Raw genomic sequence first — 26,687 nt, 5'->3', positions numbered from 1 at the left:
GGTAGGACGTATGGCAGTGATTAGGGCATGTAGCTTATAGGAGGAGAGAGATTAATTCAGCCTGCTGCCCGCGCTATTCAAATTAATTGCCCCCTAAACACGTCGATGAAACACATTTTTCCCCTATTTTTTCCCATTTTTCTGAGGCTTAAGAGGCAGCCCTGAGGCAGCTGGAGGATCAGTAGGCTGGCCGACTGCCTGGACATCAGTCGTGGACCTCTGTGCTGCTGGCCGACTGTTGTTGCAGTCGTGGAGGCCTCTTCAGCAGGACGACTGCCTACCTGGGGGCATATAAATAGGCCCCCAGCCCCCATACCTTATGTGTATCATTTCTCGGGATCTTCTTGTGTATATCAGAGCAGAGTTACACGCCTACATCTCTCTCTGTCTTCTGCTGTTTTTCTGCCTACGTTTTTTGCTCTTGTGTTCCCAGATCTGGTCATCATCTTCGCTGCGTATTCTGACATCTTTGTGAGGGTTTGGAAGTCTAAGGTTATTAATGAAGGAGGCATTAATTAATACCACAACGAATTTTGTGTGTATTAATTTTTAATGCCCCCTTCCACTAATGGGCTGTGCGAGCTGCATTGACTTTAGGCACATGGGCGAACCTTGGGCCGAGGTATTCGGGCGGTATAGTGTGAAACTGTCTCGCAACAGCACATTTCTTTTGCCACTGGTCATGGCTGCCAGTTCGGTGACGGCCCTGCTAGGCAGCAGCGGCAATGGTGGCACAAGCGCACGGGTTAGCAGGACATCCTGTGTGCTCGCAAGGGCAGCTTCTTCAGGGCGCCTTCCCCTCTGGAAGACCTCCTCCCTGCGATCCATCAAGATTGCCTTTTCCCCTCCCCTCAACAAGTCTCCAGGTTTGTTGGCCTCGCTGGATCATCGTCTGTTCTGAACGTATTTTCTCCTCTAGACGCATACGTACAAACGTACGTGCACGCATGCATACGTAAATACATACATTTCTACATCTGTACGACCAAAATTATTTATCAATTTTTTCTTTTTTGTTTTTTTTTGGGGAGCGGGGGGGGAGGGGGGCGTATTTTCGCATCGGGGTATTTACTCCAGACATACATTTAAGCACACATATATGTTTATCTGCACTGAAAGGGGAAAATGAACATTATATATGTAATATTGAATCATTGTTTGTACCAGTTGATTTTGCCCGATTTAGCTGTGGGCTGCATGTGCAAGAGTTCACACATAGGTATTTATGGTGCATATGTGGTTATTGATTTAGCTGAGTCTTATGGTGGTTATGAGGGCTTGTGAATATGGGGAAGATCAGCACCCACGCAAGTGTTGGAATTTCTACACGAGTGTTTGGTACCTTTGGGTATATGTCAGAGGCCCAGATGTATTTGTAACACTAGACATTGTATGTGGATAATCTGACCATCTCCTTGTGGAGAATTGAAAGGCTCCCAAGCTTCTACAAAGTGAAATACTCCTTGGTAATAAAATTTTCTGAGGGGTTCTGGTCCTAGTGAGGTGATAGATGTGCATATCTCTTTTACAATTTTGTGGTTTAAGTTTTGCCATAAATAAGGCTGTGGCTATCCATAAGTGTTTATTTGCATTAATAGTTAAGTGTGTAAGCCCCCTGGCTTCCTTTCTTTGAAGAAGAAGATGTTGCTCTTGGGGGAAACACTGATTATTAGTGTACTTAAGCAGGGCCTGTCCATTTATTGGTTTGGAGCCAGACATATGTCAAGAGCTTGTGCGAACAACAATCTAGGAAGATCAAGTTATGGATAAGTTTGACCAGCTTCTGTACAGTTCCGTATTGGTATACAACTCTGCACCTTGTTGAAATTACAGCAATGTGATAAGCTATGGTGGATCAAATGCTAGAATCAACATCATTAACAAAGTGATTAGACGATAATTAAGACGTGATCAGTGAATAATTAAGACGTGATCAGTGAATAATTAACAAATAGCTTAACGTAGGCATAGATAATAAAAAACCAGCAAATTTTCATTAGGCCAATGTCTCAATTTATAGAGTTTACATCCAAGCATCAAATCCCACTGATTTTTCCTTGATTCACTCCACCTCTTTTGCTTGATTCTCTCCACCTCTTCACTTTTCCGAGAATATCTCCCTTCTTCCTAAATCTTCTCATGCTACCCTTTATTCTCTCCCAGTAGATTCTTCTCACCTTTTCACAGGTTCTTTCACATTTACACATTCTCTTCTACAGCCTCTTGCCAAGGGCTTGTTCCCGCACACACCCTATTCACTTGTATATTTCAACACCTCCTCTCAAGTGAATACTCCTAGCACACCTGGATCCTATACCAAGTTTCTCTCTTACTTGATAGCCCGCGACGAGTGCCTCAAGTCCCTAAACTCATAGTCCTTGACACTCTCTCTCTCTATGTGTCCAAGGCTACTACAAGTGCCCGCGACCTTGACTAAAGTGCTCACACATACATCTACCACGTGGCCTACATCATGGGTGGCTCAGAGGTGGTTTTACTTTGTTGGGGCAGGTTACATTGGGTTGTGGGGTCTCTCTCTCTCTCTCTCTCTCTCTCACAGAAAAGATGATCCGACTCCACTTCCTTTGGAGCCTCCGTGAAGTTTGCCGATGTGGTTCCTTCTCCATTGGGTTTGCTGTAGCAGTCTCTTGCCATGTGTCCTGGCTTTCCACAGTTGTGGCAAGTGAAGGTCCTTTCTCCTACTCTGCCTCTTCCTCGTTCTCGTCCTCGAGAGAATCCTCCTCGGGTGAAGAATGCTTTTTCTTCTCCTGCTGTTGAGTCGAGTCATTTCTTCTCTTTGCCTCTGCTCTCTTGCTCTAGTAGAGTTCCTTCTATCTCGTGCAGCTTCAATTCAAGTATATTCTTTAGTGTTGCTATAATATTTTCATATTCACCTTTGTCCACACTCTTCAAAAGCACTGCTAGTGCCTCATCATCTTCTACCTTTTTGCCAATAGCTGTCACCATTTGGCCACCCGAATGGTTCACTCTTGCTTTCACACTATGTACATATCGGATTGGTGTCCATGGCTTATGGAATGTGCCTATGCATGTGATTGACACGTGTCATGCTGTATAGTCGGATATGATATTCCGCTGGGACTTGACGTTATCATGCCTGGAATATCTGGAGGACTTGGCTTTCCGCTGGGACTTGTGCCTTTGTGTACATGTCCGGAAACGCCTGGAGGATTGGCTTTCCACTGGGTCTGGTATCGCATATACTTGCCTGGAAACGCCTGATCTTATATGGTTTCATGAACAGAAATTGCTCATGCCAATGCTGCATTGCATAGCATCTTTATGTGCTTGCCTGCAAATGAAATTGCATGCTGTTTTCATGCCTGCATGACCTATGTGTAGTTCCAGGCTAGGGGACGCCCGCCCGTGAACCGTGCATGTGAAACTATCTGCTGACATGGTTGTGTGGCATGTGAACAGGTGGTAAGTATTACCCAATCTAGGCTCAAATAGCCCTTAGGACTTAGCCAATATTTATAAGTGAGTGCGTTCCCACTTCATTAAAGTTTGGGCGCCCAAAAGTCACTTATAAATTATGACCGCTTCTAAGTTCACACTCACTGAAGTCCTGAGGCGGACAAGACTCAATGTCCAGGACTTGATCCTCCCTTTTTACTCATAAATGGGCATTTTCCCATGTCCCCTCACCTGATTGGACCCCAATTCACTTACTTATTAAGAGAAAATTCGTGTTTTCTTTTCATGAGGATTTTTGGAGGCTGAAAACTGTGTTTTTCCACCATTTCTCTCCATTTCCAAGCTCTCCATAGCCATACCCAACTTGCTAGGGTGTTTTCCAAGCTTCCAAGAGTGTTTCCAAGTGCTAATCACTCTCCTACTCATTCCCAATGACTGAAATTCAGCCAAACAGCTCTCATTTTTGCTGTAATTTCTGGTCTTTTTGTTGAAAACCCTAATTTCAGCCTTCCTTTCTCAAGTTGAACCATAGGGGAAGCTTTCCCAGGGTTCCCTTCATCCTCTTGAAGACTTTTGTCGCGAAGGATTGCGGCAAATCGAAGATATCAACACTTCTAAAGCTTCCAACGCGAAGGCTTCCGCTTGCAACAACTTCTATGAAGACTGGTAAGCTAATTCGACAATGTGTTGTCATTACTTATTCAGTAGAAGGGCAGGACTCCTTGTTTAGCCGCCCTGTGTAGTATTTCTCTTGTCCTATGTGCTCTTGAAGATGTTGCTACCTTGCTTGGTAGAACATAGAGCCAATGGTAGAGAATATGGGCACTGAAGTCGGGCCGGGCATCAAGGCAGCTCCTTGGTGATCTACATCGACATACCATTGTTTTCTAAATGCTGAATTTCATATGCATTGGCATGGAGGATTTGGCAATGGATGCCCGTGAAGCTATGTATTGAATTTCTCCAATAGTAATACAATTTACTCAAGGGAGGGGTCGGCCGTTCCGGCTCATTGTGTGTCTCTTGTCAATTCAGCAATTTACTTCTTGTATTTGAGCAAGTGTCCTTCAAATCTTAGTGTATTTAAGTGTATTGATTAGCATTGTGTTCAACCAAGTTACATTGGTATCAGAGCATACGGTTCTCTTTCACTTCTATCGTGAGAGACGATCACCGTGAACACTAGCTATCTCTACACTTAGAGCATTATGGACAGCCATACAATGAATGTTGGAGATGCTAATACAAGAGGCAGGGACAATGAAATGCATGCCTCCAATGCTTTACAGGATGAGCAAACTCATGTGGTGCACAATAGGGAACATGAATATGTGGGACAGCTGTCCCGTGGGCAAAGAGAAGATGCAAGAAGAAGAGTCCATAGTCTTGAGGGCTGAACTTACTCGTATGCAGGCTCTTCTCCATGCACAAGAAGAAGAATTGAATCTCTATTGCCGCGAGGATCCATTGGTACATGATCGTTTGAACGCCAAGAAAGCTGAATCTTATATGGATCATGCAATGGCAATGATTGCTCAAGAGTTGCACATGCAACCGAGGGATGCAGCACGTGCATACTTCGCTCGTACCGAGGATGCCTATGCAGAAAAGGCAACCATCCCACATGTCTTGGAATCCTGACAAGTGCCCGAATAAGAATTTATGTCTAAGAGGATAAATCTCCATGCTATGGGAGAGGAACAATCAGTGACTTCATGCCATGCAGGAATACCTTATGTAGCCCGTGAAGGATACAATGTTTATGGCAGTGGTCAAAATGTATGTCAAATGCCATTGCCGGCTGAAAATGTACATGCACAACACATGCAACATGGGCTGCAATTTTCTGTTGGTGCAGGTATTCCGCGTATCTCTCATGCCACTCATGCCTTCGACAAGTGTGCTCGTGAGGGAGAAGTTATGGCTGAAAATGTATCAATGCATGTTGAGGGGCCAGCCATGCCTCATGCTTACAGGACACATGTATCTATGCCTTATGTATCACCTTTTGGTCCAAAAATGATGCGAGTCACAGGGGCTGTCCCAAAGGACAAACATGGGGGAAAACATGTTGAGATGCACACACATGCATCAAAGTCTCATGACTTCAAAGCCGGAGACAAATCTATGAAGTTTGACACATATCATGGGGAATATGATGCATCAAAGGCACTTGCTTTTATTGCTCAGTTTGATATTGCTTTCAGTGATGAGGATTTCACTTAGAAATCCATGACCCGGCATGTAAGCATGTTCATGAAAGGCACTGCTGCCCATTGGTGGCTCACGGAGAAGCTCTCACCGAATCCCGTTAGATCATGGGAAGAGTTCAAGGAGAGGTTCTATGCTCAATTCTTGCCTCCCAATGCATTGAATGAGATAACAATGAAGTGGGATTGGGTAAAGCAAAATGAGGGGGAATCGGTAAATGCATATGTACAAAAGTTTTGGAAAGTGCTCTTGGAGGTGTCTCCATTTATGCATGTCACCGAGGCGGAAAGGAAGAGAAGGTTTCAATCGGGATTGCAACCCATGTACAAAGCGGGATTACAAATGTATCCTGGTCATACCTTACACCAATTAATCGCAGCCCGCCACCGCCACCGCCACCGCCACCGCCACCGCCACCGAGCAATTGGAACTCAAATTGAGTCGATCCAATAAGGCTAAACTCTCATTTCAAGGCAAAGAGAGGGATGTCCAAAACCTGCAAAATGATGGACAGCCACCTAAATGGGACCAAAACCAAGCCAAATCAGGTCCAAAAGCTGAAAATAAGTTTGCTAAAAAGCGCCCTTATAAGCCGGCAAACTTTGGTCTTAGTGCTGAGAAGAAGGAGCAATATATGCGTGAAGGCAAATGCTTTACTTGTGGCAGCACTGAGCACATGGCAAGAGCATGTCCAAATAAGAAGAACAAAGCTGAAAATGCTAATGTACCGAAGCCTAATGTGCATATGGTTCCGGATGTGCAGGGCAACACTTCACATGATAGCAAAGATAGGGTTGTATGCAAAGCTTGGGGACAACTCAAGGTTCAGCCTGCTTTGTTCATGTTTGATGATTGTGCATCTGAAAATTTCATATCCACTCAGATGGCAGCTGCTTTGGGTATTGAAGTGGAGGACATGGGTCCTCAAATTGAAGCAGGGGCTGCCTTTGTTGGTAGAGAAGTGCAGGTCATGCCTATTTTTGGCAAGTTGCATATACACATTCAAGGCTATGTGGATCATGAGGATTTTCTTGTGGCGCCTTTGAATGGCTGTGATGTATTGCTTGGAAAGCCTTGGCATACACGTATTGATCCATGTAAGGCTTACAAGACTAACAGGATCACCTTCATGCATAAAGGCCGAGAACATGTAATTGATGCTGGTGAAGAGGGTGATACCATTCCCCTTGTATCTCATGTACAAATTAAGAAAGGAATGAAAAAGAGTATTTTTGCGTACTTGATTTTTGTACGAGATCCTGTTCAGGAAAATAATGTACATGTAAACACTCTTTGTAATGATAGGCTGAAATTTTTGCAAGAGCACAATGATTGTTTTGCTGATGAGTTACCAAATGAGTTACCACCTGTATGACCGGAAGATCATCGCATTGATCTTGTGCCGGGTAGCTCACCACCTAATAGGCCAGCCTATCGTGTAAGTGCATCCCAAAAAGAGGAGATCATGAAGCAATTGAATGAGCTTCTTGAGAAGGGTTTGGTTTTGCCAAGCTCTTCTTCATATTGTTCACCCGTCCTCTTGGTTCAAAAGAAGGATGGATCCTTTCGTATGTGTGTGGATTATAGAGCTTTGAATAAGCTTACTATCAAGAATCGGTTTCCAATTCCACGCATAGACGACATCCTTGACAAGTTGGATGGATCGGCATGCTTTAGCCGAATTGATCTCAAGAGTGGATATCATCAAGTGCGTGTAGTGCCTCAGGATGTACACAAAACTGCTTTTAGGACAGCATTTGGGCTTTATGAGTATCTTGTTATGCCTTTTGGTCTTACAAAGGCCCCGGCTACATTCAATAGAATGATGGATCGCGTATTCCGTGGGTAGAGGAAATTTACAGGTGTCTTCTTTGATGACATCCTAGTCTTCTCGAAGACCAAAGAAGAGCATAAAGCTCATTTGGCTATTGTTTTTGAAGAGCTCCATAAGCATAAACTCTTCATAAATGCAAAGAAGAGTGAGTTCTTCTTGTCAGAGATACATTATCTTGGGCATATTGTGTCCAAAGATGGAGTGCGGATGGATCCTGCAAAGATTGATGCAATTCGGAATTGGCCCGAATTGAGTTCGGTCCATGAGATCCGTAGTTTTCTTGGATTATGCTCTTACTACCGCAAGTTCATTCAGCACTTTGCATGGATTGCTTCTCCTTTGCATGATTTGACAAAGAAGAAGGCCGTGTTCAAATGGACTAATGTAGAGAGAGATGCATTCCTCAAATTGAAAGATGCAAACTACTCATGGTCCAGTGTTGATTGTTCCGGATTTACAAAAGCCTTTTTGTGTGGAATGTGATGCATCTGGAAATTACATAGGAGCTGTCCTAATCAAGAGGGACATGCCGTGGCTTATGAGAGTCGTAGATTGCATGATGCAAAGCTATCTCTTGGCATTTATGAGAAAGAGCTCTTGGTTGTAATTCATGCACTTACTATATGGAAACATTACCTTCTTGGGACTGATTTCACTGTGAAGACAGATCACCAGAGTTTGAGGTATTTTCTTTCTCAAACTAAGTTGTCAGAGAAGCATATGAGGATGGCCAATTTCCTCTCTATGTTTCATTTTCAGATCTTGCACACCCCGGGAAAGAAGAATGTAGTGGCCGATGCATTGTCACGAAAGCCGTATGTAGCAGCTATCTCGGTTGCCTCTCATGGGGACTTGTCTACCATGCGTGATTTGTATCATACGGATGCTGATTTTGCCACTATTTGGACTAATTTGATGGCTGGTCATGCACATGCCTCATATGTGATCAAAGAGGGTTATCTTATGAAAGATAATTGCCTATGTGTGGTGTCTGACATGAGGCAAAAGGTTTTGGATGAGTGCCATGCTCCTCCATATGCTGGTCATAGAGACATAATGCCTACTACGCACATGATTGAGCGGTATTTCTTTTGGCCAGGTATACGGAAGGACATAGAGGCACATGTACGTGCATGTATCACCTGTCAAAAGGTCAAATTTGATAGGCCAAAGGCACCAGGTTTTGCTTCAGCCATTGCCTATTCCCACGCAGCCATGGGAAAGTATTACGATGGATTTCATTATGGACTTGCCACGTACCCAACAGGGTAATGATGCAATTTGGACAATTGTGGACAGGTTTAGCAAGCAAGCTCATTTCTTGCCGGTCAAAAAGACCATCAAAGCTGAGCATATGGTTAAAATATATCTTGCACAAGTGTTCAAACATCATGGAATGCCGAAGTCCATTGTGGGGGATCGAGATCCCAAGACTACAAGTCTCTTTTGGTGGGCCTTATTTGATAATATGGGCACCAAATTGGACTTCTCATCAGCTTATCACCCTCAAACGGATGGGCAAAGTGAAGCTGCAAATTCAGCTGTGTTGGATCTCTTGAAATGTTATGTGGCGGATCAGAAGTCTTCTTGGGAGAAGTACTTACCGCATATGGAATTTGCATACAACACAGTACATGCATCTACGGGAAAGGCCCCGTTTGAGATTGTTTATGGTAAGGTGGTTTTGCCACCCATCCTTCGCACAAAGGATGAGATATTTGCAGCTGATGAGTATGTAAGAGACTTGGATATTGCTTTTGCTCAGGTGCGGACAGCCATTGCAAGGTCACAAGACAAGCATAAAAAGGCTGCCGACAAGCATAGAAGGCAATTGGATGTTAAAGAGAATGATTGGGTATTGCTGAAATTTGAGAAAGCAAGACTTGCAAAGAGGCTTGGCAAAGAGGGTGCATATCCTAAGCTTGCAACCAGGTACTATGGGTCTTTTCGAGTGATCGAGAAGATCAATGAAGTGGCTTTCAGATTGGCATTACCTAGTCATTGGCACATACACAATGCTTTTCATGTGAGTCTCCTTCGCAAGTATGTGGGGCCGGAGCCCACTGAAATGGTCATTGAGGATCCACCAAAAGTGGATGAGCTTGAGGAGATCTTGCAGCCAGAGCAAATTGTGTATCACAAGGAACGCAAACTTGCTGCTGCAGGCAAGGTTGTGAGGCGTTACCTTGTGAAGTTTAAGAAGTATCTTCCCATTGATGCTAAATGGGTAGATGAAGAGTTCTTTGGAGATTGCCCGCAGTTACTACAGGCATATTTGGATGCATTTCAGTTGCGGACAACTGTCTAGAAGCGGGGGGGAATGTCACCATTTGGCCACCCGAATGGTTCACTCTTGCTTTCACACTATGTACATATTGGATTGGTGTCCATGGCTTATGGAATGTGCCTATGCATGTGATTGACACGTGTCATGCTGTATAGTTGGATATGATATTCCGCTAGGACTTGACGTTATCATGCTCGGAATATCTGGAGGACTTAGCTTTCCGCTGGGACTTGTGCCTTTGTGTACATGCTCGGAAATGCTTGGAGGATTGGCTTTCCACTGGGTCTGGTATCGCATATACTTGCCTGGAAACGCCTGATCTTATATGGTTTCATGAACGGAAATTGCTCATGCCAATGCTGCATTGCATAGCATCTTTATGTGCTTGCCTGCAAATGAAATTGCATGCTGTTTTCATGCCTGCATGACCTATGTGTAGTTCCGGGCTAGGGGACGCCCGCCCGTGAACCGTGCGTGTGAAACTGTCTGCTGACATGGTTGTGTGGCATGTGAACAGGTGGTAAGTATTACCCAATCTAGGCTCAAATAGCCCTTAGGACTTAGCCAATATTTATAAGTGAGTGCGTTCCCACTTCATTAAAGTTTGGGCGCTCAAAAGTCACATATAAATTATGACTGTTTTCAAGTTCACACTCGTCGCGCTGAAGTCCTGAGGCGGACAAGACTCAATGTCCAGGACCTGATCCTCCCTTTTTACTCATAAATGGGCATTTTCCCATGTCCCCTCACCTGATTGGACCCCAATTCACTTACTTATTAAGAGAAAATTCGTGTTTTCTCTTCATGAGGATTTTTGGAGGCTGAAAACTCTGTTTTTTCACCATTTCTCTCCATTTCCAAGCTCTCCATAGCCATACCCAACTTGCTAGGGTGTTTTCCAAGCTTCCAAGAGTGTTTCCAAGTGCTAATCACTCTCCTACTCATTCCCGATGACTGAAATTCAGCAAAACAGCTCTCATTTTTGCTGTAATTTCTGGTCTTCTTGCTGAAAACCCTAATTTCAGCCTTCCTTTCTCAAGTTGAACCATAGGGGAAGCTTTCCCAGGGTTCCCTTCATCCTCTTGAAGACTTTTGTCGTGAAGGATTGCGGCAAATCGAAGATATCAACACTTCTAAAGCTTCCAACGCGAAGGCTTCCGCTTGCAACAACTTCTATGAAGACTGGTAAGCTAATTGGACAATGTGTTGTCATTACTTATTCAGTAGAAGGGCAGGACTCCTTGTTTAGCCGCCCTGTGTAGTATTTCTCTTGTCCTATGTGCTCTTGAAGATGTTGCTACCTTGCTTGGTTGAACATAGAGCCAATGGTAGAGAATATGGGCACTGAAGTCGGGCCGGGCATCAAGGCAGCTCCTTGGTGATCTACATCGACATACCATTGTTTTCTAAATGCTGAATTTCATATGCATTGGCATGGAGGATTTAGCAATGGATGCCCGTGAAGCTATGTATTGAATTTATCCAATAGTAATACAATTTACTCAAGGGAGGAGTCGGCCGTTCCGGCTCATTGTGTGTCTCTTGTCAATTCAGCAATTTTCTTCTTGTATTTGAGCAAGTGTCCTTCAAATCTTAGTGTATTTAAGTGTATTGATTAGCATTGTGTTCAACCAAGTTACAATAGCTGCCAGCTGTTACTTAATGCTTTTATATCTGTTCAAGTGTGTGATTAAAGGTTCACTTTCCTTCATATCCAATTTGTAGAATTCCATTAACAGATTTATCTTTGAATTTTTAGCTTGTGTGCCAAATAATTTATTGAGTTCATCCCATACATCTTTTGCCCACTGTATCCCTGTGATGTGATGAATGATTTCATCATTTAAATTGAGTTTCAATAAGTCCCAATGCTTTTTCATTCCTACTCTTCTACTCATTTTTTCCTCTCGTCTCTGGGCATTCATCTCTTCCCTTAACTAGTCCCCACAGATTTTTCCTCATAAGCAAATACATGGTTTTTGTCTGCCATGTGTAAAACTGCTTCCCATTAAATTTGGCTATTTCTTGTGTTGTACTCATGATGATGTGAAGGGAGTCTTACCTCTTGATTCAATTTCAAGATTCAAGGGCAGTGTCTACCCTTTTTTTTGTTTTGATTTTTTTTTTGGGGTTTTTTTTGTGTGTTTTGTTTTGTTTGTTTGTTTTTTGGTTTTTGGGTTTTTTTTTGGTTAATGTCTTAATTAAAAGTCTTCGTTTGATATTATCTTTTGATTTCCTCTCCTTAGTAGCTAGGTTTGTTAGTTTATTTATTTTTGATCTTTCAAATGCTTTGTTTTTGTCTTTGTCCTTCTTCACTATTATTTCTTTCTCAAATCTCTCAATTCGTAAGTTTAGATTTTTCTGACCTTATGAAGGTATATATATATAATTGGTCTAGGAAGTCAATGACACGAGTGATGAGACAGTGGGTCAATTGGCTCAACTCCCTCCCCGAAGAGGCAAGGAAACCTCTCTAATCTCATAGTATATTGTTCAAGATATATTAAGGTCTTCAAAAGACCCCAAGGGTATGTGAGACCAAAAGATAGTACAACAAATCCATGAGAATACGTACAACAAATCCATGAGAATACTGAGTCATGGAAAAATCTGGAGAGAGAGAGAGAGAGAGAGAGAGAGAGAGAGAGAGAGAGGAAATGAAATGAAATCTGTATTAATGTCTTCGAAAGGCCAAAATGACCTATGAGACCAAAAGTTACAATAATCTGGTCAGATGAAGTACAAATGTCAGTGAGTATTGTGCCTAATTAATCTGGCTGATTCCCTTCTGGTTTTTCAGGATTAAAACAAGGTATACGGGTGGTTGCGATGGCTACAGAAGAACCCTTTGATGTTAATAAGGTCGCGAGAGATACTTTTGAGAGTCTTCAAGAGGCAGTAAGTTCTATTGTTGCATCTCTGTGCAGGTGGCCATGTGTACATCATGACTTGACTGCATGCCGCCTTTCTATTTGAATACTTCTTAGACTCAAATTTGTGTTAGTATATACTTTCTGCAGTTTTTTGGAGATGCAGCTCTTATTCAACTTTATGACTTACCAGTATTCATTACTTAAATGGTGATGTTTATTTATGCGTGACATCAGTGGGACAAGACAGAAGACAAGATAGCCCTTGGTACTCTTGGCTTTGCAGCTTTCCTTACACTGTGGGCATCTATGGGTGTTGTCAGTGTACGCACTTCTACAATTTATGATTATCTCCTCAATCTAATTAATTTTTTACAATGAAGTTTTTTTTGTCTGGATGTAATGCAAATCTATAGTAGCTTGCTGCATTGCCTTTGGGGCCTGTACTGAAGTGGACCAGCATAATGAATTCATGGCAGCTTCACATCGACCTGCCCTCATAGGCATGCACCTACATCTACCCTGCTTGCAAAACCTTTACCTACACACACTCATCGACTACGTCTTTTCTTTGAGTGTTTATGACATTCTGCTAAACTCTAAGACCACCCTCAACTACCCTGTACATTTTTCCCATTCTGTGCTCCCTTGTCTCGATTTTGTCCCAGTCCCTCTTACCTCCCTTTGGCTGGTGTCTCAGGCTTTCCTGGTCTTAGGAATGAATACCTTTTCTCCCGGTGATTGCTGGTTCTATTGGGAGGGTGATGGAACTGTGAGGGCGAAAGGACGGAAGGACCAGATATACAAGAGATCAGAGTAAAACCACACAGCATGAAATATGTGAGTGAATATATATAAAAAGGTGAGTGCAGATATGTACAAGAGCCCTCATATGAGAGGTGACTTTGAGCAAAAAGAAGACCAGTGCTGAAGTAGAGAAGGATGTCGGAGGTGAAGCACGGTCGATGACGAAGGCTCGCGTCGATGTGTGGCAGAGCACTCCGAGGTGATAGTGGTAGGGGAAAAAGGTAACGTCGATGACGATGATGGTGGTGCAGTCTCTGATGACATGGGTGCTGCGTACCTGAAGCAGAGAGGGTTGCCGTCCCGAGTGGTGCAAGCTCTGGTGATAAGGGTGCTACGTACCTGATGTAAGCGACGTAAGGCTCAGATGATAAGCGCTGATGTACACCTGATGTAAACGCAGATGTAAAACGGAGGACAACCTGATGACAAGTGTTGATGTGAGCTGCAGCAAAACGCAGGTGTCTGCTGGAGCAAAACACTGGTGTGAGCTGATGTATAAACGCTGATAAGTGCTCTGAAGTAGGCGCTGGCATATGCTGAGATGTAACACTGATGTAGGCCTGATGCAAACGCCAGAAAACAGCCGAACGTTGGGTGATATGAGTCCTCCAGATGGCGGCCTGGACCAACAGAGGAAAATGCACAGTGAACCCCTAGTGGAGGTGGCCAGGTGGTACCTAATATGGCAATGAAGTGGTACACTGGTGATGAGGTATGAGGCTGTGCTATTTATAGCATAGAGGGGTGCTGGTCGGTCACCATACAGGAGTCGGCCAAAAGCCAAGACAAGAAAAAAACTCAAAAAAATAAAAAATAAAAAATTCCAGAAAATATCTTTTTATGGCTGGAAAAGTGCTGTTTCTTCACAGGAACCCCTCCCCACCGTTGCCTCAGTTCTTGCTAGGACGGCTGGGATTCCATTCGCATAGCCTCTCCAGAGTCGGTGCCTCATGCCATATCACTTACTTGCCTCGGGGGGGACCCTATTTTGCAGAGAGTTGAGTCCTCTTTCCTCTCAGGCGAATGTTTCACCGGCTGATAGATGGGACACCTTTCTAGTGCTTGTCCTTGCCGTTAGACCAGGAGGGCGCTTCTAGTGGCTCCTCCCCCCGGGTAGGTTCCGAGTTCAGATCCTCCTTAGGGGGTGGGAGGGATTTCGGCCTCTAGGCACCAAAGCACTAGGACCGGACTTCAGTCGATCTCAATGTAGGAGAGTGGCAAACGGCTGGTAGACCACCAGAGCAGAGCGGCGCCGTGAGGCGTGCTAGGCTAGTAGGACACAGATACAGTTGTGTTAGAGAACCGTTACGAGTATTTATCTTAGCAGCTCCCCAATGGTGGTGACCCCCCCTCCCTCCCCTCAAGGAACTCACTTCCAGTCCCCCTATCTGGAGACCATTGCCCCTCTGTAGGTATTCAGATTCTTGTGAGGCTCTCTGACCCTTCAGAGCCTTTAGCGGCCCGAACCTCCTTCCCTCCCCTTGCTCCCCCTTTTCCCCGCAAGCAAATGTGTGTTTACACACTACTAGCACAATAACCCTTTTATGGGCTGTTCACGCACATAAATAGTGGTTCACACACGAGGGGACACACATGAGACTCCGAATCCCAACAATTGCATCCATCCGGTTAGGACCTTCCCCTTGAGGAACCCTCGTATTATCTGTATCTTCCTATTACCTAGAAAAGGGTGGAATTCCGAGTGTATTTCCTCGGTTCAATCAGGAATCCTCAAACTCCTAGGTTTGCTCCCTCGTGGAACCCACATAAAGCTCTGGCATGAAAGAAGGGCTACCGAACTAGGTATCATAGAAGATGGTTTGAAAACCACTCGGCAAGTGAACTAACTACTTCCTTAAGCATCTCTTCTCGAAGTTTTACCATCTCAGTATCAAAGTATGTTTTTTTCTCTACCGCTCCTATTGCCTCGGTTTTTACAAGCCCGGGCGTATCCACACCCCGACGATGTGCGGAAGCTCTCGGAGTATCCTTTCAGCCCTAAACACCATCGTGGAACATGCTTGATGCAAAACACATATAGAAGATAGAGAGAGGAGTGAGAGATAGCTGAATATTCAATATATTTATAATGTACAAAAAGGTGTACAGGTCTTGGCGAGCCCATGGCTGCCATCAAAAAGGTGAGAACACGTAATCTATAGTCTTAACCTATGACTCAACTCCATGGTGGAGTGAAAAACCTCTATGGAGCGGCCGACATGTTGTCGGCTAGGTCCAGGACAAATATTCCAATACAATGCTGCAATTGATAGAGAAATGCTCCTCTAAAAATTGGCCGACAGCCTCTTGTCCTCTCCACAAGGTACTCCCGCCCAAAATAGTAGCACAAGCTCCAAAATTTGGTCCTTAATAGGTTCTAATCTGGTTCTTTATCTGTCGCCCCTAGGGATCAGCCTTGGGATTAGTCTGCACACGTCTTGCACATGACATTCCCCTCTGCTAAACTTGATGACGGGATTCCAACTTCTATTTCTTGGATGATTGTCATCATCCCATGGTCTATTCACAGGGTCCCAAACGTGTCATCCTTCCCTTCCTGGCAACCTTTTCACTGAAAACCCCGCCCGGTCTCCAAATCCACTCCAACTATAATGAAGATCTATGCAAACACAGATGTGGGATCGTGTCAACGCCAGGGTCCGTTCGTTTATCTTTCTCAACTGCACACCACAGGTAATCAATCATGTAAAGCATATGACGCTGGCCAGAGGTATATGGCAGCATTTGGCCTCTCTTTACAACAAGGTATCGCCCATGAAGAGGATTTCCTTGGAAGTACAGATGCGGGTTATGAGCCCTGCAAAGTCGTCAACGATGCGGGAGCATATTAACAAGCTGCAGGCTCTTCAGCAGGAAGTTCTTCAGGCTGGGAAGGAGATATCGTTAGAGGACATGGCCATAACGTTGCTGTCACATTTGCCCTCTTCGTACTCAGCATTTTACTCGTCTTTGATTACCAGTGGTGGCAGGCTCAGCACCATCACGTGGGAGGAGCTTGTGCCCATGGTCCTGGACTAGGAGGAATGATTCACGAACCCTCCTCAGGGTGGAGGTTCGGAGGCCTTAACTGGCCAACGGTTGAACGGCCGTAACTCGGGCAAAGGGAAGGCTTCATCGGAGAAGTCTTCTGAGAAGAAGTCCGACGCTGACCGCGAGAAACTGAAGGCAGAGAGGACTTGTAATGATTGTGGCGAGAAAGGCCACTATTGGAGGCAGTGTCCCAAGCGGAAGACCGATAAGGGTGAAGATTCCTCAGCAACAATCATGAAGACTCCGGCTTTTGTGCACCTGGAGGTGGTGGACACCGCTGTTTCATTTTCTTCAGGCAGGGAGGAGATTGGAGGACTCTCCGCAACGGATACTCGAGAGTGGATTCTCGATAGTGGTGCTTCCAGGCACATGACTCCTTCCCGTTCCGGTTTACAGAATCTCTGCAGGCTTTCTGGTCATATTCTTACTGGGGATACATCCACTATCCCAGTTCACAGTGAGGGCAGGATGGAGATAGTTCCCAATGGCAGAGGGGGGAAGCATTCCTCCCAGGTGTTGTATGTTCCGGCACTTGGTTTTCATCTGTTGTCAGTGCATCAGGTTTGCAAGACTGGCGTACGGGTGGAGTTTGATGAGCATTTTGTTGCTTTCCGGGACAAAGCAACAGGCCAAGTGGTTTGGGAAGGTGGAGTGGAGAATGGAGTTTACAAGCTTTCAACACTCTCTCCCAGGTCCTCAGGTTTGTGATGAGTTGCAGTCTGGTAATGGCCACTTAAGTGTGGATACGCTGCAGGTGTAGGCTTTTCGAGACCAAATGGTGGATAGCTTGCCAGTAGATGGCAGCAGTTGGCAGGAACTTTCCAGTACTGATGTTGGTGGTTCTTGTGTTCGTGAGTCAGAGGAAACTGAATAGGTCACTTATGCTCTGATGTCTCGTTGTGTTCGGGACAAAGAACCTCCAGTAGATGAGGATGTTCTTTCCACGGGGACCTTTCGGAAAGCCAGGCAGGTGGCAACTGATTACTAGCAGAAGGAGGTGGTTTCTCCAGGCTTTGTGGTTCCGGATTCAGAGGGGGTGGTTGACAGGTTTCAGAAGGCCTTGCGTGGTTTTCAGGAGGTTTCCAGGACTTGTTTATGCACCGTAACAGGTGTTGATCCTTGTGAGCAGTGTGATGCCTCTTTGACTCAGAAGCAGGATGGTTCATTGATCTGGTTGATGGACATCAGATTGGACGGGAGCTTCCTGATGAGGCAGTTGAGCTCATGGTTGCGGATGACTCTTTTGGGAGGCAGGATTGCGTTTCCTGTTGTTTCTGCGACATTCGAAGGATCATGGACTCTTGTACATAGGAGGGGGATTGCTGGATGGAGTCCGACTCCACGGTTGGAGTGACTCGGTTTGGGGAGGAGATCCGGACACGAGGAGATCTACTTCAGGCCCAGGAGCAGTTTTATGGAGCAGTGAGAGGCAGTCATCTTTTGCCCTGTCGAGCACAGAGGCAGAGTACCGGGCTGCTTGTGATGCTGCTTATGAGGTGGTGAGGATGCAGAGGTTGCATTGTAGGTTTGGGCTTCCACTGGAGGAACCCATGGTCATCCAGAGGCACTTTGTTCGTGAACAGATCGTTGCTGATGACATCTTGCTAGAGTTCTGTTCAACGGAGGACAGTACAGTGGACCTCTTCATGAAGTCGCTCTCTCAGGATTTGCTCAGGCGGCACCCCAGCTCCCAGTGGTTGGTTTCACAGCCAGGAGCTGAGAGGGGGTGTTAGAAGTCATCTCCTGTCTAGATTTATACACCAGGGCCTTTGTTGTGGGTGTGCCCGCCTTTATGAGGTGTTTTATCATTTTTCCCCACTCTCCGCATTTTTCCCCTATTTTTCCCATTTTTTCTGTGGCTTGGGAGGCAACCTTGAGTTGGCAGGAGGATCCATTTGCTGGCCGACTACATCAGGATGTGTGTACAGGTGCTGGCCGACTGTACTTGATGCAGTCGTGGACCCTCAGTGCTGGCCGACTGGCTGCATGGTGCTGGCCGACTGATGATGCAGTCGTGGAGCCTTTTTCAGCAGGCCGACTGCTCATGTGGGGGCATATATATAGGCCCCCAGCCCCCTTGCCACTAGTGTATCATACCGGGATCTTCTTGTGTATACAGAGCAGAGTTACACGCCTATATCTCTCTCTCTCTTGTGCTGTATTTTTTCTGCATGTGTTTTTGCTCGTGTTCCCAGATCTGGTCATCATCTCCGGTGCGTATTCTGACAGATTTTTCCCATGTTCATAGACCTTAAATAATTCAGCTGAATGAAGAAACACAATATACACCATAAATTTCCGCAAGTACATGCGTGTACAACCTGGTACACTTGCACAAACAGGTCCATATGCAGCCCATAATAGAAAAAAGGCATTAACAGTCGGTATAAGTGCCCAACAGCAGGTACATTTGGCAAAACAACCGGGTACAACCAGTACAGAAAAATAGATCAGCCGGTACAAACAGTAAATCATCTAATATAGTCGGTACAAACTATAAAACAGTCAGTGCATCATCCAGTGTAGTCCGTACAAACAATAAATCAGCTGGTATAGCTAGTACAAACTGTAAATCAGCCAGTAGAAGGCAGAACCAGGTCTCAGAGCTGCAATATAGGGCCTAGTACGAGCAGTAAGGAATGTACGGGTGTGCATCAGAGCTGTACGTACTGTACAGACATGATCGTATAGCAAAAGAGATATTGCATATTGCTCAGAAACTGAATACATAGTCCTGTTGACGTAAAACTTACTTTTTTCAGCTTATAGAGGGTTAAAAACAAACAAAAACATCGGCAATATATAGAAGAATGCCTAAATATGCCATAGTGTCCAAGATGTCAAGCCTGGTGAGTAATCTTGTTCACATCACATTACAATACAGGGTGCACACGTTATAAACTGTCCTGCCTTCATCAGTATGTATACGTGAACCAGTTACACCATAAAAACACAGAAAAGTGGCCTCCTTATAACCTTTTCATATGGTCCTCGTCAAGCCTGCTCCGATATCCTACGAGAGTGGTTTCCCATATATGTTTGAGTTTCCCAGAGGCTTCACTGCCATCACACAACTCCTCCAAGTCATCCTTCCAGGCATGGTCATCAACAAAATTCAAGTGTTTTTGGCCCTTTGTTACTGGATAATTTCCTGTTCCCAAAGCTTGTACATCATATCCTTTCATGTGTCCTCGTGCCTTCCAAAGCCCATCCACGTATGGAAACTAAAGAATGTCCAAAATGGTACGTAGATCAGTCAGAGCTGCCTCCCCCAACCCTGTGAAGTGCCGTTCCCTATTGTCTTTATTGTCTACTAAAAACAGTGTTTCTAAAGAAGGAGATCTAACAACACTAAAGCTGATCTAAAGTTTTTTTTTTTTTTTTTTCCCGAGGCACACATGCAGGCCATTAATAATCTGCCTCTTGTTCCAAGCTTCTTTGAGTTGGTTGGTGCCTTGTATTCTTCGGTAAGAAATCTCTCAATTTTATCTGTTTTTGTACAAGTAGTAGTCTGAGACCTCAATCAAATACTTACCAATGTCATGACTTGACGTAGTGGTTTGCATACCGGTACCTTTTGTTCAAACCTGACAGGTATGTGTCATTTCTTTTGTGTTTCATATAGTGCATTGCAAAGTCCATGTCTTGAGATTACGTGGCCCGTGGTGTGCAGGGAGGAATTACTAAGCGAAATAGAAAGTATCTTGAATAAAATCACTGGTTCTGATAGCAGGGAATAGTTTATATATCATGAAGCAGATTTCGTGAGTGTGTAAGAGGTAGCCACAGATTTTGGGGTCTGTGATGCTAGAGTACTTACCAGTTGGTTATGTTGTGATTCGTCTCTTAGACATCAGCAAGCATAGAGAGATGATCAATGTCAAAAAGCCTTTTGTTTCAAAGAGGCTAGGTTTTTGAGATTTGGCCTAGAGGGAAAAGTTATTTTCACAGGTTTGTAGTTGATTGTCTTGACTGGAACAAGAGTAGTTAAAGAAATTGCTATTGGAATTTCTCGCGTAAAATTTTGGATCTTTGAGAAACTTACTCTGGATACAACGAATGCCATTTTTTAAAGAAACAGACCATGCTCAGGATTGCTTCCCCTTGACCTTCGTGTCTGTATCGATAACAAAGCCCATTTGACTGTCTTTTCAACCCCGGTTGAATCCTGCCCCGGACTTCTCCCAGCACCCTTCATAAAGGGGGTTGGTAGTTAACAGCTCCTGCAGGTATCCTGGCTGCAGAGGTTTTGTATCCCAGTTGATGTGGTCGGCCAGCTGCTCTTCTATGTAACTGTATTGCCAATAGTGCAGGCCAGCCAATGTGGCTTTATCTAGATAGATGTGATTCACTAGGTGTAGATGCTCAGTTGAGCCTTGATCATGACTGACTAAAAAGGCCAAGACTGGTTGGAGATTGTCGTCTGTTGACCCCAGGGTTCAGGGAACTCTTTTATGTGAAGGTGGCGCTTGACGATACACACATATAAATGAGTGTTCATACCCTTTTTAGGGATGTTCACACACACACACACACACACACACACACGTACTAGGCTTAGAAGCCTTTCATACATAGGTAAGACCTTGATTCCCAACAACATTATGTTATTATATTCACTCAAAATTTGTTGTGGTATTAATTAATGCCGCTTCATCATTAATAACCTTAAGACTTCCAAACCCTCACAAGGAATCCCCAATCTCTCTTTTTTTTTGGGGAAAAAGATCCTTCTATTAGTTACCAAGAAAAATAGCCAAAATGGCTAAGTATGAATCCGTCCCCCCAAAGGGGAAATGTGAGACTTGATGAACAAAGGGGAGGATGCACTTCTCCTTTGGTTGGCCGCTTTAGGAGGAGAAGGCTATCTCATACAATGGGGGGAGGCGGAAATAACCACACAAGTGGTTTGTAATGCCAAGTGGCTCGCCACCACTGTTTGTAAGAAAGGGACCTTACTGCGAGATCCTGAGGAAGGCCTTTTGACGCTCCCTCATGCGGTTTGAGCTGCCTTGAAGTTGCCCCCATTGACCGCGGAGGGTATGAATGATATCGAGCTAGATGCTCCGGATAGATTCCGTTGGCGGGGTGAGGGTGCATTCGATGGCTTCGCTGCATCGAGCTCTCCATATATGCCACGCAGCTATACTATTGTAAATCTCCCATCTTTGGCTAGAACCCGGGGTCCAATGACCACTAGGTGGAGCTGGAACTAGCACAATGGCAATACAAAGGTGAGAGACTTGAAGGACTAGTCCCCCACCTTCCTCCTCATACAACATGATGATCGCGGCCTTAGTGGCCCAAGCAATAGTGCCCCACGTAATAATATGGGCAGGAGCCCGATCCATGGGGACCTTGAACAGTAGAGAAGACACTTCAAATATGAAAACAGAGAATAATGCTGCGGGAAGCCACAAAATATAGAGAGACAACACACTGAGCCGGAACGGCCGCCCCCCCTGTAGGAACTTCTTTATTACGTAGAAGCTTTACAAAGAATCCAAGGTGAGGGTGCAGTCATGCACCGAATTTTCCACAATATACTGAGCAACTTTCCACAAAGCATAAACAAGACTCAGGCCAAGATCTCTTCCTAGAGCCAAGACAAAACTGTCCCAAAACTGTCCCAAATCAGTCTTGTAAGCAACCAACAGAAAACAGGTACAACACGACTGCAACCACCAGATTGAAGGCGGCCAGAAAAGAGAGAGAGAGAGAGAGAGAGAGAGAGAGAAACCACCAATTGCTGTCACACGTATGGGCGTACGGTTGCTGTATGGCTGTCTGTACAGCCAGCTGGCGCTGGACTCGGAAGGAGAAGATCAACGCTCCACTCTCTGGGGTGGACGGCTTGGAGTGGTATAGCACGACACAAATGCGGATGGGAGTCACCATCTCCTCGAACATGCTTGCTCCATCAATGGGGAGGCATTGGAAAAACTGTAGTCGACTGGCTCCATCTGGTACCGTCGGAGCAGATGGCGGGGAAGGGGGAGGAGGCCGGGAGGGGGGGTGGTGGGGGAGAAGGGTTCACTTGTGGAGCGGGGGGGGTGGGGGAGAAGATGGCTGCGAGGCCGGGCCCGCTGCATGCACTGGAGGGTCAACGATCCCCACTAGAGGCTGAAAATCTGGAGGGGGGTCCCGACGAGGTAACGGTTCCTGGAAAGGAGGCGGGGTTCCTCCAAGGAATAGAGGTGGGCCCATCATAGTCGGGGGGCTGCTGAGAAATGCTCAAAACGGTTTTCTGACACAAGCGTATCATCCTAGATTTGACAAGCTTGCTAATGCCTCTCGGCTCTCGACGTTGAGACCGGCAGTCTTGCATGGGGCCAATGGTTTGCCACTCTCCTGCGCAGGCCTCAGCCAGGGCTTGGTTTTTGGAATCCCAGCCATCCATGCAAGAGCTGAAGCGGCGGTTTGGGGGGGGGGTGGGGGTTTCCATCACCCTCCTGATAGCATGACCTATCACCTGGAGGAGAAGAATGTATTGCTTCGTAAGAATTGGAAGTAGGCTGTCCACAGGAAAGCCTGAGAAACCAGCCAAAGGGTTGGACGCCGGGTCGAAGCCTTGCTATTTTTCGCAAAGAAGCCTTGGGCCGTACGCAGCACGACGGGGCTGAGCTGCATCACTCTGTCCGAAGCTGTAGGCTAATGGAACTCTACCTAGTAGTAGCCATGCCTTAGAGGATGAATGTGAGTGATCTTTCTAGGTGCACTGAGAAGGCTTGCCTGTAACAAATCCCTAAACTGTCCGTACGCCGGGCGGCTACCCACAATCTTGCATACCAAGGTGGAGGTCTCCAAAGAGGCTACTGTCAAAGCGAGGAGCTAGAGATCCTCTTCGGAAAAAGAAGAGGCAAGGGATGGTGGCCTCGGTTGGGGATGACGGAGCAGCTGCCATGGAGTCCTCTTGGGGGTTTAAGACCAGAAGATGTCGAAACTTGTCATGGATAAAAGAACCCCGAGAGAAATAAACACTTGGAAGGGAAAACAAGATTGTAAGGAGGGGGGTGGGCGGAAGCAGGGAGGGGAGGTGGGGAAGAGGGTAAGGCGGGGAAGCAGGAGATGGGGCGTGGGTTGCAGATATAAAAAGGGGGAGGCAAAAGGGAGGACGGGGGTGAGAGCACCAGGTGGACCTGTGGGAGAAAGCGAAAGGGGGGGTGCGCTTTGAACAGGGGCAGGAGAGTTGGGAGATGGTGAGGGGTATAGAGCATGTAAAATCAACAAACAAAAAACACACAATCACTTTTATATACACCAAAAACTAGGACTAATCACTCCTCACCAAGTCCAAAAAACCTCTGAAAACTCCAAAACCAAGCCAACATTTCTCGGGTTGGGAGTAATAAGCCCATAATCCCGTGAAAAAAGACGCGAGTCAATACACATGAGCCGTGAGTCTGGACATGTGAGCCATGAGTCTTAAGGCGCGAGTCAACAGGCATGAGTCTAGAGGTATGTTTACTTAACATTGTACCAACCAATTAAAACTACCTTGAAGACTTGTAATAAAGGACACACCTACTCATGACATATACATACATACATACATACATACATACATACATATGTATGTATGTATGTATATGTATGTGTATATATATGTATGTGTGTGTGTGTGTGTACACATACATATACATACATATATATATACACATATACATACGCATATATATATATATATAATATAGATACACACACATATATACATACATGTACATACATATACACATATACATATGCATACACACACACACACACACACACACACACATACACATATACATGCACATATATATGCATACATATACATATATATACATATATATACATACATACACGTGTGTGTGTGTGACTTAAAAGAAGTCTCATATCCATTTTCGGCCTAAGGCCAAGGGATTAAGTGTATGTGAAAGGGGCCAAAGGTTAGGAAGTAGGTTGACTATATCCATGGACACTTTTAGGGTGGTCATTTATATAAGTGAAAATAAGGCTAATGAATATACTAATCACAATTTACACTTTTCTCTCTAATTTTGGCTATGGTGACTTCTTCCACTTGAGAAGAAGACCGTTCCCTTCTCTATTGAGGAGCTGTGCAAACTCGGGCTAATCAGTGTTCTACTTTGTTTCAGTGGTATCACAACTTTGCAGCGATCTATTTTTCCCAAATTTCTTGAATCTTTCCAAACCCTAGTTCAAGCATTTTTTCCTAAGCTTTTCCTTAGCAATTTTGAGCCTTTCTTGATCAAAACTTAAGCAAATCAAGCCATAGAGATATGATGCCTAATTTTTTCTAGCTTATTTTTGTTAACCCTAACTTTCAAGACAGCAAACCAATAGCTATTGGGACTTGTTGGGACCATTTATGAGCAATTTCTGAACCATTCTTGACGTATAGTTGTCATGAGCAAGTGCTATTGTGTTTCTACTTTCCCATAGGGTTGGGTGGTGGCAAAAATAGAGCTCTAGGGTGTTTTTTTAAATGCTTATGCACATTAGGAGCTACTTAAGAGTGTTTTCCAAGCTTCAATGCATCAAATATGGTTAAGCAAAGCTTTAATGCTTGATTTTTTCAAGTTTTTATCTATTTCCAAGGTAATGGCATCTTCCAAGCTTTCATGTGATTAGGTTTTATCAAGAAGTTTGTGCTTTCCAAGATTTATGCACAAAATAGTGATTTCATCGTAATTAGCAAATATTTTGGAAAGAATGCAAGCATAATGTAAAGATTTCTTTTTATTGTGATTCTTCAACATTGCTTGAATCTTGAGGGTTTTGGTAAGCTTTTCATTTGGCAAGATTATGAAGCATTTTGTTGCTTTTGAGCGATTCTGAATGTATGGAATGGCTTTCTTGAAGCAAATGGATGCTTTTCCATGCTTTCTTAAAGCATTTACTTGAATCTTTGTAAGATTCACATATTGGAATCGTTCTTGAAGCTTCTTGCATCTCTATTACAAGTTCTTGGCATTAATTGCTTCATATTAGCAATGGGTGGCTTTGTCCATGCCATTCCTGTGATTGTTATTGCTTTGATATTACCAAATCAATTTAGAGATTGATTGATGTAAAAAGTATTAGTGGCTATTACTATACATGGCTTTTGGTGTTATCATTGTTGCCTTTCGAATAAGGGATTTCTCGTTCGGTAAGAGGTTTTGTAATCGGCAAGTAATTGGAAGCAAGGAGATCATTGAATACGGTGGAAATGAATGTTATTATAATGAATAGCATGAGTTCATGTAACCATTGTAAGTGATCTCTCACCTTTGCTTTTCTTACACCACATATTAGATACTTGGTGGTGATGACTTGGCCTCAACTCTTGCCATTTGATTTCAAACTTTAGTAAGAGAGTGAGAAGGCTTGGCCTAGGAGATTAGCACAAGCAAAAGCTCGCTGTTGAGAATCTTTTACTAGAATACTATGGCTATGGTAGTGGAAAGGTCAAGTGCATTTCAAATCAAGATGACTAGTTTTCACGTTAGGCTAGTCAAACTTAAAAATGGTGCGGCCTCTATTACTAGTCTTAAGCAACTAGGTACAGGGAGTTGGTTGACTTTCTCTATTTGACATTAAGCACATGTGTTACAATGTTTGAGAATTGGCTTTGGGCCTACTCATATAGCGGCCTTTACAATGTTTGCTTATGGTAGTGAGAGATTTGTGTGCTTACCTCGCCGCTTAAAAATGTTTGATAAATTCTTTTTTGTAAGTGCATGTGTGCATACTCATGTGTGCTTATAACATTTAGCTTCTTCATGATGGGTGTCTTTATTTTTGAGATGATACAAAGTATATATATGTAGAACATAGGCTTGAAGATTTTGTCTTCCCCTGAAGAGGATAAGGTTTTTTTTTGGTCTTAGGGTTGTACAAAACCTTTCACTATTCTTTTTGTTATTTTCTCTTCGTTATCGTCGATGGCTTCTTCTGTGTGGCTATGGCAGCAGCTAGTTTCTCTCTTGTTGAGAATGGTGGTTGTGCGCTCTCTTCCACGGTTGGACTTGACATAGCTTCTCTCTCGCTACCTACTTTGCTGACACTCAAGAGGCTTAATCAATCCGTGCCAAACTCTCTTTAGCTGCAATTCTCAACGGCAAATTGATGGAAGCTCTCTCCTCTATCGCAATCTGCCTTACTACCAGATTTGTTTGTTTCTGCTGCTACCTTGTTTTCTTGC

The 26,687-nt window shown here is 44.4% G+C and overlaps 1 protein-coding gene across 2 annotated transcripts; it reads left to right on the top strand.

Moving 5' to 3' along the window:
• Positions 1 to 597: 597 nt before the first annotated feature.
• LOC147610246 (protein CURVATURE THYLAKOID 1C, chloroplastic-like) lies at positions 598 to 24,837 on the top strand. Of its 2 annotated transcripts, none has more exons than XM_086786344.1 (6): positions 598 to 866; positions 12,571 to 12,668; positions 12,878 to 12,964; positions 19,903 to 19,965; positions 20,055 to 20,092; positions 24,637 to 24,837. In XM_086786344.1, the coding sequence occupies exons 1-6, from the start codon at positions 602 to 604 to the stop codon at positions 24,758 to 24,760; spliced, it is 675 nt and encodes a 224-aa protein (XP_086642470.1). In that variant the 5' UTR covers positions 598 to 601; the 3' UTR covers positions 24,761 to 24,837. The 2 variants fall into 2 exon arrangements, with proteins under 2 accessions (XP_086642470.1, XP_086642471.1); XM_086786345.1 differs by lacking the exon at positions 24,637 to 24,837 and adding an exon at positions 20,172 to 20,506 and having other exon boundaries at positions 606 to 866.
• The last annotated feature ends 1,850 nt before the right edge of the window (positions 24,838 to 26,687 follow it).

Source organism: Cibotium barometz, chromosome 49 (assembly GCF_041138505.1).
Source record: "Cibotium barometz isolate CiBa-2024 chromosome 49, ASM4113850v1, whole genome shotgun sequence".
Taxonomy (NCBI): domain Eukaryota; kingdom Viridiplantae; phylum Streptophyta; class Polypodiopsida; order Cyatheales; family Cibotiaceae; genus Cibotium; species Cibotium barometz.
This window is presented reverse-complemented; position numbering and strand designations above follow the sequence as displayed.